The sequence below is a fragment of the Pecten maximus genome, chromosome 14 (assembly GCF_902652985.1).
Source record: "Pecten maximus chromosome 14, xPecMax1.1, whole genome shotgun sequence".
In the NCBI taxonomy this organism is placed as follows: domain Eukaryota; kingdom Metazoa; phylum Mollusca; class Bivalvia; order Pectinida; family Pectinidae; genus Pecten; species Pecten maximus.
This window is the reverse complement of record NC_047028.1, coordinates 5,256,248-5,273,919: the sequence shown is the minus strand read 5'-3', so window position 1 is coordinate 5,273,919 and position 17,672 is coordinate 5,256,248. Positions and strand designations below refer to the sequence as shown.

Genomic DNA, 17,672 nt, shown 5'->3' with positions numbered 1-17,672 from the left:
ATATATACTATATAGGTCTCTGTATTACAGATATATCATATAGGTCTCTGCATTATATATATATACCATATAGGTCTCTGTATTACAGATACATGTATACCATATAGGTCTCTGTACTACAGATATACTATATAGGTCTCTGTACTACAGCTATACATGTATATATATATACAAAGTGTACATATATGTCGCAATACCTAAACATAGTAAAAGCCTTTGTAACCAAAACAGGTTATATGTACACATACCCTTCACTTTGCCCGCCTACATGGTACACACATTGTGTACGCCTTACACTGAAGAAAAGGTCTGTTACCCACACACCCACACCCGCTCGCCACAGGGATTGTCCAGCTGGATTAATGTTAGTCATATATAATGATCAGTAATTATAAGCAGTATAGTTATTTATAGATCCACCCCGCTGAAGTAGGTCAACCTTAAAACCAGCCTGATATTACACGCTCGAACCAATCAATGGAAAACATGGCGCTTGTCTGAACAGTCTGGTGTACAGGTAAGTCAGTGTTATATCGTGTTTTATTATAATATACGAACTATCGGTATATCTGTCCACGACATACAGGGGTAAGATTCCTACGACCAACGCCTTACCGGTACCACATACCACGGTATGTACGACAATAAAACTCGCTCGCTTCACCATGTAAACAATGTACACCTTACATGTTTCTATGCTAACATGGATTTAGATAATTTTCTATGATATAGTGACAGTTCATTGCATGTTGTCTTGCGACAAAGCTATGTACAACTGTGAACCTGTTGATGACCATTGCTTTGGTTTTTGCAGCAAACATGTTTCTGTTGTTCGGCTTTGAATTAATCCCCCTGGATAGGACTGGCCACACCCGGTCATAACAATCAATGATCTGGGTCAGGTATTGTTCTGTTTAGTAAGAGGTCTCGTCGCTAGAGGCACAATTCTTTTGAAGTATTTACTACTGCATAACTAAACCATGACTGTATATATATATATTATATACATTATGATAGCCTTAATGTAATTACGTGTAAGATACAACAGATGGTCACAACTTAAACTCTGTAAACTAGCTGTTCAGAGTAGTGATACGATAGCGATAAGTGATATTTGACTTCCATAGGATAATTAACAACGGTTTATTAATCTTATTAACCGAGTTTTACTAAGAGTAGAATAGGTGTAAATATATAGATATGATATGTACACGCCTTGTCGGTACCTTTTATGATCCAACGTCGATATTAACCCTTAAACTGGTTCCCGGAGAAGACGACACTGCGCCCATTATACTGGCCTCAGTTTATCAAAGTTCCTTACATTTACTTATAAGGAAACTCATTATTTAAAATACTAGAAGGGAAATATTACACGATTTAAGGAAAGAGACCCTGTTTACCTATGCAGACTAATTAAGCTATTGCGTTGCCTTAAGTCTAATGGTAAAATTGTGACCTTATTGTCTCATTAAGCTCCTCTCTCTGTAGACATCTCTCTGTATATCCTGATAGTATGCATTTATTGCATATTCGGAGGAGGATAGTTCTTCTAGACCTTTATATATTTGTCCCGCAAAAAAAAATTGTATGGACTCGTTTTATTGTGTGATGCCAAGATAGTTTCATCGTGGATAGAGGAGGATTGAGGTGGCTTCAGGAGGAGTGGGATTGATACAGGAGGGGAGTGGATACAGGAGGGGAGTGGATATAGGAGGGATGTGGATATAGGAGGGGTGTGGATACAGGATGGGTGTGGATACAGGAGGGATGTGGATATAGGAGGGGTGTGGATACAGGATGGGTGTGGATACAGGAGGGGTGTGGATATAGGAGGGGTGTGGATATAGGAGGGGTGTGGATACAGGAGAGGGTGTGGAAACAGGAGGGTGTGGATACAGGAGGGGTGTGGATATAGGAGGGGTGTGGATATAGGAGGGGTGTGGATATAGGAGGGATGTGGATACAGGAGGGGTGTGGATATAGGAGGGGTGTGGATATAGGAGGGGTGTGGATACAGGAGGGGGTGTGGAAACAGGAGGGTGTGGATACAGGATGGGTGTGGATATAGGAGGGGTGTGGATATAGGAGGGTGTGGAAACAGGAGGGGTGTGGATACAGGTGTGGTGTGGATACAGGAGGGGTGTGGATACAGGAGGGTGTGGACACAGGAGGGGGTGGATACAGGAGGGGGGTGTGGATACAGGAGGGGTGTGGATACAGGAGGGGTGTGGATACAGGAGGGATGTGGATACAGGAGGGGTGTGTATACAGGAGGGGTGTGGATACAGGAAGGGTGTGGATATAGGAGGGGTGTGGATACAGGAGGGTGTGTATACAGGAGGGGTGTGGATATAGGAGGGGTGTGGATATAGGAGGGGTGTGGATACAGGAGGGGGTGGATACAGGAGGGGGTGTGGAAACAGGAGGGTGTGTGATACAGGAGGGGTGTGGATACAGGAGGGGGTTGTGGAAACAGGAGGGTGTGGATACAGGAGGGGTGTGGATACAGGAGGGGTGTGGATACAGGAGGGGTGTGGATACAGGAGGGGTGTGGATACAGGAGGGGTGTTGATACAGGAGGGGTGTGGAAACAGGAGGGGTGTGGATATAGGAGGGGTGTGGATACAGGGGGGGGGGGGGTGTAGAAACAGGAGGGGTATGGATACAGGAGGAGTGGGATTGATACAGGAGGGGTGTGCAAACAGGAGGGGTGGGATTGATACAGGAGGGGTGTGCAAACAGGAGGGTGTGGATACAGGAGGGGTGTGGATACAGGAGGGGTGTGGATACAGGAATGGTGTGGATACAGGAGGGGTGTGGAAACAGGAGGGTGTGGATACAGGAGGGGTGTGGATACAGGAGGGGTGTGGATACAGGTGGGGTGTGGATGCAGGAGTGGGATTGATACAGGAGGGGTGTGGATACAGGAGGGGTGTGGATACAGGAGGGGTGTGGAAACAGGAGGGGTGTGGAAACAGGAGGGGTGGGATTGATACAGGAGGGGTGTGGATACAGGAGGGGTGTGGATACAGGAGTGGGATTGATACAGGAGGGGTGTGGATACAGGAGGGGTGTGGAAACAGGAGGGGTGTGGATACAGGAGGGGTGTGGATGCAGGAGTGGGATTGATACAGGAGGGGTGTGGATACAGGAGGGGTGGGATTGATACAGGAGGGGTGTGGATACAGGAGGGGTGTGGATACAGGAGGGGTGTGGATACAGGAGGGGTGTGGATACAGGAGTGGGATTGATACAGGAGGGGTGTGGAAACAGGAGGGGTGTGGAAACAGGAGGGGTGTGGATACAGGAGGGGTGTGGAAACAGGAGGGGTGTGGAAACAGGAGGGGTGTGGAAACAGGAGGGGTGTGGAAACAGGATGGGTGTGGATACAGGAGGGGTGTGGATACAGGAGGGGTGTGGATACAGGAGGGGTGTGGAAACAGGAGGGGTGTGGATACAGGAGGGGTGTGGATACTGGAGGGATGTGGAAACAGGAGGGGTGGGATTGATACAGGAGGGGTGTGGAAACAGGAGGGGTGTGGATACAGGAGGGGTGTGGATACAGGAGGGGTGTGGATACAGGAGGGGTGTGGATACAGGAGGGGTGTGGATACAGGAGGGGTGTGGAAACAGGAGGGGTGGGATTGATACAGGAGGGGTGTGGATACAGGAGGGGTGTGGATACAGGAGGGGTGTGGATACAGGAGGGGTGTGCAAACAGGAAGGGTGGGATTGATACAGGAGGGGTGTGGATACAGGAGGGGTGTGGATACAGGAGTGGGATTGATACAGGAGGGGTGTGGATACAGGAGGGGTGTGGAAACAGGTAGGGTGTGGATGCAGGAGTGGGATTGATGCAGGAGGGGTGTGGATACAGGAGGGGTGGGATTGATACAGGAGGGGTATGGATACAGGAGGGGTGTGGATACAGGAGGGGTGTGGATACAGGAGGGGTGTGTATACAGGAGTGGGATTGATACAGGAGGGGTGTGGATACAGGAGGGGTGTGGATACAGGAGGGGTGTGGATACAGGAGGGGTGTGGATACAAAAGGGATGTGGATACAGGAGGGGTGTGGATACAGAAATGGGTTCATGTGGATACAGGAAAAGTTCAGGTGGATACAAAGGAAGTTCAAGTGGATTCAGGAGGGTTGATATTGGCTACAGGAGGGATGGGGTTTATACAGGGGAGGGGTGTAGTCCGTACTTAGTACTACACCCTGTTATTGTCACTGTCCGGTATAGTCCGTACTTAGTACTACACCCTGTTATTGTTACAATCCGGTATAGTCCGTACTTAGTTCTACACCCTGTTATTGTCACAACCCGGTATAGTCCGTACTTAGTACTACACCCTGTTATTGTCACAGTCCGGTACAGTCCGTACTTAGTACTACACCCTGTTATTGTCACAGTCCGGTATAGTCCGTACTTAGTACTACCCCCTGTTATTGTAACAATCCGGTATAGTCCGTACTTAGTACTACATCCTGTTATCGTCACAGTCCGGTATAGTCCGTACTTAGTACTACACCCTGTTATTGTTACAATCCGGTATAGTCCGTACTTAGTACTACACCCTGTTATTGTCACAGTCCGGTATAGTCCGTACTTAGTACTACACCCTGTTATGGTCACAGTCCGGTATAGTCCGTACTTAGTACTACACCCTGTTATTGTCACAGTCCGGTATAGTCCGTACTTAGTACTACACCCTGTTATTGTCACTGTCCGGTATAGTCCGTACTTAGTATTACACCCTGTTATTGTCACAATCCGGTATAGTTCGTACTTAGTATTACACCCTGTTATTGTCACAGTCCGGTATACTCCGTACTAAGTACTACACCCTGTTATTGTCACAATCCGGTATAGTCCGTACTTAATACTACACCCTGTTATTGTCACAGTCCGGTATAGTCCGTACTTAGTACTACACCCTGTTATTGTCACAGTCCGGTATACTCCGTACTTAGTACTACACCCTGTTATTGTCACAATCCGGTATACTCCGTACTTAGTACTACACCCTGTTATTATCACAGTCCGGTATACTCCGTACTTAGTACTACACCCTGTTATTATCACAATCCGGTATAGTCCGTACTTAGTACTACACCCTGTTATTGTCACTGTCCGGTATAGTCCGTACTTAGTACTACACCCTGTTATTGTCACAGTCCGGTATAGTCCGTACTTAGTACTACACCCTGTTATTATCACAGTCCGGTATACTCCGTACTTAGTACTACACCCTGTTATTGTCACAATCCGGTATAGTCCGTACTTAGTACTACACCCTGTTATTGTCACAGTCCGGTATAGTCCGTACTTAGTACTACACCCTGTTATTGTCACAGTCCGGTATAGTCCGTACTTAGTACTACACCCTGTTATTGTCACAATCCGGTATAGTCCGTACTTAGTACAACACCCTGTTATTGTCACAGTCCGGTATAGTCCGTACTTAGTACAACACCCTGTTATTGTCACAGTCCGGTATAGTCCGTACTTAGTACAACACCCTGTTATTGTCACAGTCCGGTATAGTCCGTACTTAGTACAACACCCTGTTATTGTCACAGTCCGGTATAGTCCGTACTTAGTACTACACCCTGTTATTGTCACAATCCGGTATTGTCCGTACTTAGTACTACACCCTGTTATTGTAACAGTCCGGTATAGTCCGTACTTAGTACTACAGTACACCCTGTTATTGTCACTGTCCGGTATAGTTCGTACTTAGTACAACACCCTGTTATTGTCACTGTCCGGTATAGTCCGTACTTAGTACTACACCCTGTTATTGTCACAATCCGGTATAGTCCGTACTTAGTACTACATCCTATTATTGCCACAGTCCGGTACAGTCCGTACTTAGTACTACATCCTGTTATTGTCACAGTCCGGTATAGTCCGTACTTAGTACTACACCCTGTTATTGTCACAGTCCGGTATAGTCCGTACTTAGTACTACATCCTGTTATTGTCACAGTCCGGTATAGTCCGTACTTAGTACTACACCCTGTTATTGTCACTGTCCGGTATAGTCCGTACTTAGTACTACACCCCGTTATTGTCACAGTCCGGTATAGTCCGTACTTAGTACTACACCCTGTTATTGTCACAACCCGTTATAATCCGTACTAAGTACTACATCCTGTTATTGCCACAGTCCGGTATAGTCCGTACTTAGTACTACACCCTGTTATTGTCACAGTCGGTATAGTCCGTACTTAGTACTACACCCTGTTATTGTCACAACCCGTTATAATCCGTACTTAGTACTACACCCTGTTATTGTCACAGTCCGGTATAGTCCGTACTTAGTACTACACCCTGTTATTGTCACAATCCGGTATAGTCCGTACTTAGTACTACACCCTGTTATTGTCACAGTCCGGTATAGTCCGTACTTAGTACTACACCCTGTTATTGTCACAATCCGGTATAGTCCGTACTTAGTACTACTCTCATTTGATGATTAATTTTATATATATATTGTTATTACTTAGTTAACATTATAATCGCCACTGTATTGATGTTGAACGCCTTAATATTACCTTTTTTTAAACATATTTTTTATTGTTCAATATAACAACAAGGATAAGGCACAAGTTATCTTAACTTAGAAACGCCTTCTCCCAAAATACATTGTATATTGATAACATATCTACAATAATATACACTATCATCAATTAAGTTTTCTAGAGTTAGATATTTGTTAAGAAAAGGAGAGCTGAAAAGCCAGGAAGGAGAGAGCAATAACAAACAAAAAAAAAAAAAGGGGGGGGGGGGGGGGGGGGGGGGGGGGGGATCTATTGAAGTGAATTATTTTTAAGTGACCTTAGAACCGATCACTATTTTTGATATAGGTCTGTACGGATTTAAAAATATATCCGTTTTGCTCGTCTGACAGGTTTGGAGAACCACAAAGAACAACATTGATTGTGACATTACAATATGGAGAAATGTTGTTGAATAAAATTTCACGTTGTCTTCTATATAATATACATTCTAAAAAATAATGCACAACATTTTCACATTCATTTCCACATTCACATGATGGGTCATTAATTATATTAACTCGAAACAAATCATATTTTAAACTGCTACAAGCATGTCGCAACCTTGTATGTAAAACATTTAATTTTCTGTTTCCTACATGATAAAATAAAGGCAACGCGTCAAGGTTGTGTTGGATTTTAGATTTAAAACAATTGACGGATGGTTGCTCTCTGACATCGATTGGTAAATTGTTCCATAACCTAACAGCAGACGGAAAAAAAGATTCATAAGAAATGGATAATCTATAATTTTGGACAGTGTAGTTTTGGTTATTTCTGACATTATACATATTACGCTTCCCTACTCTTGGAGGAAGTAGATTACTTAAATAAGAAGGAGTAAGATTATTATGAAGTTTATACATAAGTGAAAGTTTCTTTAATTTTCTTCTTTCTGATAATGGTTGAAGTTGGGATTCTTTATATAGAGATTGTTTACTAGAAAAAGAAGGCATGCCTGTGATAACTCTTGCTGCTTCTAGTTGGACTTGCTCGAGCTTGTTTACGTCTGTCAGAGAACAACCATCCCATACTTCACATGCATATTCTAATACTGGCAGCACAAATACTTTGTATGTCCGCAATAGTGTCTTTTTATTCAACAAATATTTAAATTTTCTTAATACCGATATTTTTTTCATAAAAGCTTTTTGGATTTCTGATATACATTTTTTTGTATGTAGAGACCACTTTGCATCTGAACTAAAAGTTACACCTAAATGTCTATGGTTTTCAACACAATTCAAAATTTCATTCCCAAAAGTAAGTTGCATAAGTGGCACGTTTTTGGAATTTGTTATGAATAATACATCAGTTTTTTGTGGGTTGAATTTAGTAAGCCAGTCTTGGGACCATTGATTAAGTTTCTGTAAATCACTATCTAAAGATCGTTGAATATCTTCACAAGATGATGAAGAAAACATCAAGGAAGTATCATCGGCAAATAAACGTGAAACACTAGTCAGATTATCAACAATATCATTTATGTAAATTAAAAACAAAAGTGGTCCCAAGACACTTCCCTGAGGAACACCTGCATTTGTAGAGCCTTGATCAGAATATACATTTTTTACTAAAACTTGTTGCTGCCGTCCCGATATATAATTTTTTAACCAACGTAATAGATTACCTCTAATGCCATATGCTTCTAATTTAATCAATAAACCCTTGTGCCATACACGGTCGAATGCTTTTGATATATCACAAAAAATAAGACAGGTGTGTTTTTTTCCTCAAGAGAACAACATATATTATGGTACATTTCTATTAGTTGGTGTACTGTAGAATGACAAGACATAAAACCAGATTGTTTTTCATAAAATAAGGAGCTATCAAGGAAGTAATTATAAATATACTTGAAAACTACTCTTTCGAAAACTTTACCGATACATGATAACAAAGTAATAGGGCGATAATTGGACACCACATGTCTGTCCCCCTTTTTAAATAAGGGTAAAACAATTCCTTTCTTCCAAATAGTAGGAAAAACATTTTGGTTTAATGACATATTAAAAAGAATTGCCAATGGCTTACATACGGAATTTGCAGTGTATTTTAACATGTGGTGGCTTATACTATCGTGACCAGATGCTTTTCCTAATCTGAGAATTTTTAAGATATCACAAATCTCATCAAATCGAATAACAAGAGAATCAAGGTAAGAATTTGTTCTACAGTTAAATGTGGGTAATGGAATATCCCTATCACCTATAGTTGAAATAGAGCAAAAATAATTATTCAATATATTAGATTTTTCAGTATCATCAAGTTCAACATTTCCATTATCAGGATTTACTAATGGTGGAATAACTTCCTGTAAACCAGACAATAGTATAATGTTACCTGAATAGCATATGGTCAGTGCAATGAGTATTATGCTACAGTTATGTGATCGCACAACGTTCCACGATGTCCTATGTGCGCACGATGTCTGCACGGTGTCTGCACGATGTGCGATATGTCCGATACGGATCGTGCAGGAAAATGTGCGCACGATGGGCGATTGGAACGGTACATGTGCGATAGGTATCGTGGTCGATATAAAATGAGGAATGTATCATCTAATTATTTAAACGTGTGGAACGATTGTAAAAGATATACAACGATTAACATTTTACGAGACAGGTAATTACCAATTTTTTGTTGAAATATATTCAATAGTTATTAGGAATGAAAATAAATACCGATGTATAATTAAAGAAGTTATCTAAATTATTTTTAAAGATCTTTATATAATTTGCTCGGACGTCGTCTATGACACCTCTAAGTCTAGGAAAGTCGAAGAAATCTGTATTCGGCGAGAATATATACGGGATATTTCATACATGTAGAAATAAACAACAGTTAAAACGACTTATTTTGAATAGAAACATACCTATCTTTTTTGTTTAGAAATACATATTATATGTAGTTAAAGTGTTAAGTATAATCGTAGTGGAGTCCGTCTACCTATTATTTTCTATACATGTAGATGTATATTCACGTACACTGTATTAACAGGCCGTCGAAAACATCACGAATACTTACGAGACAAAATGACGGTACTTTAATGGCAAAAAATAACAGGTCATATGTGCTCCATGAATGAAAACAATTGTTATGCAGCACGTATATATATTAGCGACCATCTTATATCATTATTTTTATTTTTTTCGTATATGTTTTCGTATCGTATAATTTTGTAATATTTATAAACCAATCGTTAGCTGTGCGGTTTACATTGCACAGTTGTGCGGTTTGTATCGCACATCGAACATTTGTGCGCACGATGTCTGCACGATGTTTTTGATCACACAACTGAACAGATATTACGTTAACTGTGTATATCTGAAATATGGAGAACATTTCACAAAAGAAACAAGTCAATCTCACTGAATTTTAATCTTGTAATTACACGAGAGCTATGTAAGTGACACAGCCTTTTATTATTATTTATTGATCTATTTATTTATTTATTTATCTTTTTATCTTTTTAGATTCCGTTGAATATCCAATTTGAAAAAGAAAGATGTCGCTGGGATTTTTAGAAGGGTTTGGAGAACTCGAGCGGATATTTGAAGAAGGCAATACTAGTAGTGAAGATGATGAGTGAGTTAGAGTTGTTAAATTTTCCAAACAAAAACAATTTATAACCTATACAAGTGAAACATAGCTGTACTCTCTTTTTAGGACATATGAATCAGGGTAACATACAATTAAGTAAGAAATAGGCATTCATCTACAGGAAAAAAAACATGCTACATTTATATACGATGTTTTCAAACAAAGCCCTGTCATTTATAACGACTATATACACCAAATTAATGAACAGTTTGTCATTTATAACGACTATAATTACCAAATTAATGAACTGTTTGTGATCAAAGCCCTGTCATTTATAACGACTATATAAACCAAATGAATGAACTGTTTGTGATCATAGCCCTGTCATTTATAACGACTATATGCACCAAATTAATGAACTGTTTGTGATCATAGCCCTGTCATTTATAACGACTATATGCACCAAATTAATGACCTGTTTGTGATCATAGCCCTGCCATTTATAACGACTTTATACACCAAATTAATGAACTGTTTGTGATCATAGCTCTGTCATTTATAACGACTATATAAACCAAATGAATGAACTGTTTGTGATCATAGTCCTGTCATTTATAACGACTATATGCACCAAATTAATGAACTGTTTGTGATCATAGCCCTGTCATTTATAACGACTTTATACACCAAATTAATGAACTGTTTGTGATCATAGCCCTGTCATTTATAACGACTATATGCACCAAATTAATGAACTGTTTGTGATCATAGCCCTGCCATTTATAACGACTTTATGCACCAAATTAATGAACTGTTTGTGATCATAGCCCTGTCATTTATAACGACTATATAAACCAAATGAATGAACTGTTTGTGATCATAGTCCTGTCATTTATAACGACTATATGCACCAAATTAATGAACTGTTTGTGATCATAGCCCTGTCATTTATAACGACTTTATACACCAAATTAATGAAATGTTTGTGATCGTAGCCCTGTCATTTATAACGACTATATGCACCAAATTAATGAACTGTTTGTGATCATAGCCCTGTCATTTATAACGACTTTATACACCAAATTAATGAACTGTTTGTGATCATAGCTCTGTCATTTATAACGACTTTATACACCAAATTAATGAAATGTTTGTGATCATAGCCCTGCCATTTATAACGACTTTATGCACCAAATTAATGAACTGTTTGTGATCATAGTCCTGTCATTTATAACGACTATATGCATCAAATTAATGAAATGTTTGTGATCATAGCCCTGCCATTTATAACGACTTTATGCATCAAATTAATGAACTGTTTGTGATCCTTTTTCCTAGGCCATCATGTGAGGAACTTGTGAGCCACCAGACGTATTACTTGGTCCTGCTAGGTCCCGCGGTACGTACAATGTGTCTCAAACCTGATGAATCCCATGGGAATTGTCAATCTATGTCATTTCCGAATATGTTATTGGGCAGATTTGAGCACAAAGGCAACAAGCGAAGCCTCTACAGAGGATCATTCCATTCTGACATGTTATGTACAGTACCTGAATTTTAAATTTAGATGCTGATCATTAATTTTTTTTTGTCGAAAGTTTTTGTTGTCTCTGCTATGGATATAATGTTGTTATAAGCGATTAATATAACAAAGGCAATTGTTATAATAAGCATTTAAAAAATAATGTGTTGATGCAGGTGTCTTCTTTTACTTATCATCATACTTACAACTCAAGTTGAATTGACTCCAGTTCTGCCTAAGTACATATCGTCCGTATGATAATTGCATGCTCCCGGATCGGTCGTATAAATGTAATCTAAATAACATCAAAAGATTTTCTATCAAATCTGAATTTAATGAATATATAAATCCGTGTTCAACATCCAATATCTCCAGGGTTTTGACTAAAAGTAAACGATGCTTGAAATATGTACAGGACAGATTGTGCACCTATCCATGTCAGCTTCATAAAGATGTTATAAACTACCCACAGACTAGCGCCATGTTAACGAAATCCAAATTCAAACTCAAAATAGAAAAGAGTGAAAAGTAAAAATGTTCGTACATATGTACATCTGTATATGTATACTTTTAGGGGATTAAGAAATTTAGCCTGGTGTTCTGAAATGGTAAGCGTCCTGCCAAACATAGGTCAGGACTAGGTAATGTCATGTTGTCAAAGTGAACACTAAGGTTGTAACTTTGGAATTACAAAATATATCAATAAGGACCGAATACGTCTAGCATGTTATTCTACTTTCCGCCGACCAGAAAACTTCTCCATGCTGTACTGGCGTTTATTTTAGGTTAGCATATGACCTTTGCCTTCAAAGGTAACACATAAGCGATATATACACGTACCTATCACAACTTAACATATCAACTCTCCACAAACCTGATGTTCCTGCATCGCTTTATAAATGGTACATACAAAAATAAGTTGATCACGTGATCATGATAAATATCGTCACCTCTCGTTTGACCTCGTCATATCCTCCTATCTTTAGGTTATCTTCACCATACTACTGGCCTTCACAGAGAAGAGATATGTTAAAAGAGACTGTTGTGGCGGGAGGCCTGGCCTGGTATAGTAAGTTATCTCCCTTCAACCCTATCATGGAGGCATTCATATTTATACAAGTATATGGTATCAGCTATGAAGATGAAACATTTTCCCTTATTTTCTTGATCATTTAAGCAAGGTCTAGTTATATTAATGGTAATGGGGGTAATCCTCATTCTTGATATGAAATTTATTTCTTTAATATCATTTCTTTTATAAATCATAATGACTGTATCAAATAGCATTGTTTAAATAAAATTGATTTCGTCATGTATAACTAATTAGTAGTATTACAGGAAAGTATACGTGCCTTTTGTAGTCCCCAGGATGTTATCGGACGCTCCAATCGAGTGTCGTACGCCGCTGCCTTTGGCTCCATTGCTTACCTCTGCTCAGGCGTGATCTTCGAAGGGAAGTATGCCATAGACTACACAGGACCACTTTACCTCAAAGGTGTGAACCATATACATGGAGACACATTGTTAAACTTGTCCAACCGATTAAACGTACAGTGACGTTGACATTGTTAAAGTGATGTAAATTTCTGTTTTTATTCTGTTGATGGCGATCAGTGTTGTAGATTTCAGTTATCACTATGAAGCTGGTGATGGCGATCAGTGTTGTAGATTTCAGTTTTCACTATGTAGCTGTTGATGGCTATCAGTGTTGTAGATTTCAGTTTTCACTATGTAGCTGTTCATGACGATCAATGTTGTAGATTTCAGTTTTCACTATGTAGCTGTTGAACGCGATCAGTGTTGTTGATTTCAGTTTTCACTATGTAGCTGGTGATGGCGATCAGTGTTGTAGATTTCAGTTTTCACTATGTAGCTGGTGATGGCGATCAGTGTTGTAGATTTCAGTTTTCACTATGTAGCTGGTGATGGCGATCAGTGTTGTAGATTTCAGTTTTCACTATGTAGCTGGTGATGGCGATCAATGTTGTAGATTTCAGTTTTCACTATGTAGCTGTTGATGGCGATCAGTGTTGTAGATTTTTAGTTTTCACTATGTAGCTGGTGATGGCGATCAATGTTGTAGATTTCAGTTTTCACTATGTAGCTGTTGATGGCGATCAGTGTTGTAGATTTCAGTTTTCACTATGTAGCTGGTGATGGCGATCAGTGTTGTAGATTTCAGTTTTCACTATGTAGCTGGTGATGGCGATCAGTGTTGTTGATTTCAGTTTTCACTATGTAGCTGTTGATGGCTATCAGTGTTGTAGATTTCAGTTTTCACTATGTAGCTGTTCATGACGATCAGTGTTGTAGATTTCAGTTTTCACTATGTAGCTGTTGATGGCGACCAGTGTTGTTGATTTCAGTTTTCACTATGTAGCTGGTGATGGCGGTCAGTGTTGTAGATTTTTAGTTTTCACTATGTAGCTGGTGATGGCGATCAATGTTGTAGATTTCAGTTTTCGCTATGGAGCTGTTGATGGCGATCAGTGTTGTAGATTTCAGTTATCACTATGAAGCTGGTGATGGCGATCAGTGTTGTAGATTTCAGTTTTCACTATGTAGCTGTTGATGGCTATCAGTGTTGTAGATTTCAGTTTTCACTATGTAGCTGTTCATGACGATCAATGTTGTAGATTTCAGTTTTCACTATGTAGCTGTTGAACGCGATCAGTGTTGTTGATTTCAGCTTTCACTATGTAGCTGGTGATGGCGATCAGTGTTGTAGATTTCAGTTTTCACTATTTCGCTGGTGATGGCGATCAGTGTTGTAGATTTCAGTTTTCACTATGTAGCTGGTGATGGCGATCAATGTTGTAGATTTCAGTTTTCACTATGTAGCTGTTGATGGCGATCAGTGTTGTAGATTTTTAGTTTTCACTATGTAGCTGGTGATGGCGATCAATGTTGTAGATTTCAGTTTTCACTATGTAGCTGTTGATGGCGATCAGTGTTGTAGATTTCAGTTTTCACTATGAAGCTGGTGATGGCGATCAATGTTGTAGATTTCAGTTTTCACTATTTCGCTGGTGATGACGATCAGTGTTGTAGATTTCAGTTTTCACTATGTAGCTGGTGATGGCGATCAGTGTTGTAGATTTCAGTTTTCACTATGTAGCTGGTGATGGCGATCAGTGTTGTTGATTTCAGTTTTCACTATGTAGCTGTTGATGGCTATCAGTGTTGTAGATTTCAGTTTTCACTATGTAGCTGTTCATGACGATCAGTGTTGTAGATTTCAGTTTTCACTATGTAGCTGGTGATGGCGATCAATGTTGTAGATTTCAGTTTTCACTATGTAGCTGTTGAACGCGATTAGTGTTGTTGATTTCAGCTTTCACTATGTAGCTGGTGATGGCGATCAGTGTTGTAGATTTCAGTTTTCACTATGTAGCTGGTGATGGCGATCAGTGTTGTAGATTTCAGTTTTCACTATGTAGCTGGTGATGGCGATCAATGTTGTAGATTTCAGTTTTCACTATGTAGCTGTTGATGGCGATCAATGTTGTAGATTTCAGTTTTCACTATGTAGCTGGTGATGGCGATCAATGTTGTAGATTTCAGTTTTCACTATGTAGCTGTTGATGGCGATCAGTGTTGTAGATTTCAGTTTTCACTATGAAGCTGGTGATGGCGATCAATGTTGTAGATTTCAGTTTTCACTATTTCGCTGGTGATGACGATCAGTGTTGTAGATTTCAGTTTTCACTATGTAGCTGGTGATGGCGATCAGTGTTGTAGATTTCAGTTTTCACTATGTAGCTGGTGATGACGATCAGTGTTGTAGATTTCAGTTTTCACTATGTAGCTGGTGATGGCGATCAGTGTTGTAGATTTCAGTTTTCACTATGTAGCTGGTGATGGCGATCAGTGTTGTTGATTTCAGTTTTCACTATGTAGCTGTTGATGGCTATCAGTGTTGTAGATTTCAGTTTTCACTATGTAGCTGTTCATGACGATCAGTGTTGTAGATTTCAGTTTTCACTATGTAGCTGTTGATGGCGATCAGTGTTGTTGATTTCAGTTTTCACTATGTAGCTGGTGATGGCGGTCAGTGTTGTAGATTTTTAGTTTTCACTATGTAGCTGGTGATGGCGATCAATGTTGTAGATTTCAGTTTACGCTATGGAGCTGTTGATGGCGATCAGTGTTGTAGATTTCAGTTATCACTATGAAGCTGGTGATGGCGATCAGTGTTGTAGATTTCAGTTTTCACTATGTAGCTGTTGATGGCTATCAGTGTTGTAGATTTCAGTTTTCACTATGTAGCTGTTCATGACGATCAATGTTGTAGATTTCAGTTTTCACTATGTAGCTGTTGAACGCGATCAGTGTTGTTGATTTCAGCTTTCACTATGTAGCTGGTGATGGCGATCAGTGTTGTAGATTTCAGTTTTCACTATGTAGCTGGTGATGGCGATCAGTGTTGTAGATTTCAGTTTTCACTATGTAGCTGGTGATGGCGATCAATGTTGTAGATTTCAGTTTTCACTATGTAGCTGTTGATGGCGATCAGTGTTGTAGATTTTTAGTTTTCACTATGTAGCTGGTGATGGCGATCAATGTTGTAGATTTTCACTATGTAGCTGTTGATGGCGATCAGTGTTGTAGATTTCAGTTTTCACTATGAAGCTGGTGATGGCGATCAATGTTGTAGATTTCAGTTTTCACTATGTAGCTGGTGATGGCGATCAATGTTGTAGATTTCAGTTTTCACTATGTAGCTGTTGATGGCGATCAGTGTTGTAGCTTTCAGTTTTCACTATGAAGCTGGTGATGGCGATCAGTGTTGTAGATTTCAGTTTTCACTATGTAGCTGGTGATGACGATCAGTGTTGTAGATTTCAGTTTTCACTATGTAGCTGGTGATGGCGATCAGTGTTGTAGATTTCAGTTTTCACTATGTAGCTGGTGATGGCGATCAGTGTTGTTGATTTCAGTTTTCACTATGTAGCTGTTGATGGCTTTCAGTGTTGTAGATTTCAGTTTTCACTATGTAGCTGTTCATGACGATCAGTGTTGTAGATTTCAGTTTTCACTATGTAGCTGGTGATGGCGATCAGTGTTGTAGATTTCAGTTTTCACTATGTAGCTGGTGATGGCGATCAGTGTTGTAGATTTCAGTTTTCACTATGTAGCTGGTGATGGCGATCAGTGTTGTAGATTTCAGTTTTCACTATGTAGCTGGTGATGGCGATCAATGTTGTAGATTTCAGTTTTCACTATGTAGCTGTTGATGGCGATCAGTGTTGTAGATTTTTAGTTTTCACTATGTAGCTGGTGATGGCGATCAATGTTGTAGATTTCAGTTTTCACTATGTAGCTGTTGATGGCGATCAGTGTTGTAGCTTTCAGTTTTCACTATGAAGCTGGTGATGGCGATCAGTGTTGTAGATTTCAGTTTTCACTATGTAGCTGGTGATGACGATCAGTGTTGTAGATTTCAGTTTTCACTATGTAGCTGGTGATGGCGATCAGTGTTGTAGATTTCAGTTTTCACTATGTAGCTGGTGATGGCGATCAGTGTTGTTGATTTCAGTTTTCACTATGTAGCTGTTGATGGCTATCAGTGTTGTAGATTTCAGTTTTCACTATGTAGCTGTTCATGACGATCAGTGTTGTAGATTTCAGTTTTCACTATGTAGCTGGTGATGGCGATCAGTGTTGTAGATTTCAGTTTTCACTATGTAGCTGTTCATGACGATCAGTCGTGTAGATTTCAGTTTTCACTATGTAGCTGTTGATGGCGATCAGTGTTGTTGATTTCAGTTTTCACTATGTAGCTGGTGATGGCGGTCAGTGTTGTAGATTTTTAGTTTTCACTATGTAGCTGGTGATGGCGATCAATGTTGTAGATTTCAGTTTTCGCTATGGAGCTGTTGATGGCGATCAGTGTTGTAGATTTCAGTTTTCACTATGTAGCTGGTGATGGCGATCAATGTTGTAGATTTCAGTTTTCACTATGTAGCTGTTGATGGCTATCAGTGTTGTAGATTTCAGTTTTCACTATTTCGCTGTTGATGACGATCAGTGTTG

At 39.8% G+C, this 17,672-nt stretch overlaps 1 protein-coding gene across 1 annotated transcript in view; it reads left to right on the top strand.

The window, feature by feature from the left end:
• The first annotated feature begins 218 nt into the window (after positions 1 to 218).
• LOC117341996 (stimulated by retinoic acid gene 6 protein-like) overlaps positions 219 to 17,672 on the top strand; it is a 33,322-nt gene continuing 15,868 nt past the window's right edge. The window contains exons 1-5 of the mRNA XM_033903933.1: positions 219 to 517; positions 10,048 to 10,159; positions 11,453 to 11,513; positions 12,623 to 12,705; positions 12,998 to 13,131. Coding sequence (XP_033759824.1) covers positions 10,080 to 10,159; positions 11,453 to 11,513; positions 12,623 to 12,705; positions 12,998 to 13,131 — 358 coding nt within the window. The 5' untranslated portion in view covers positions 219 to 517; positions 10,048 to 10,079. The remainder of the gene's footprint in view (positions 518 to 10,047; positions 10,160 to 11,452; positions 11,514 to 12,622; positions 12,706 to 12,997; positions 13,132 to 17,672) is intronic.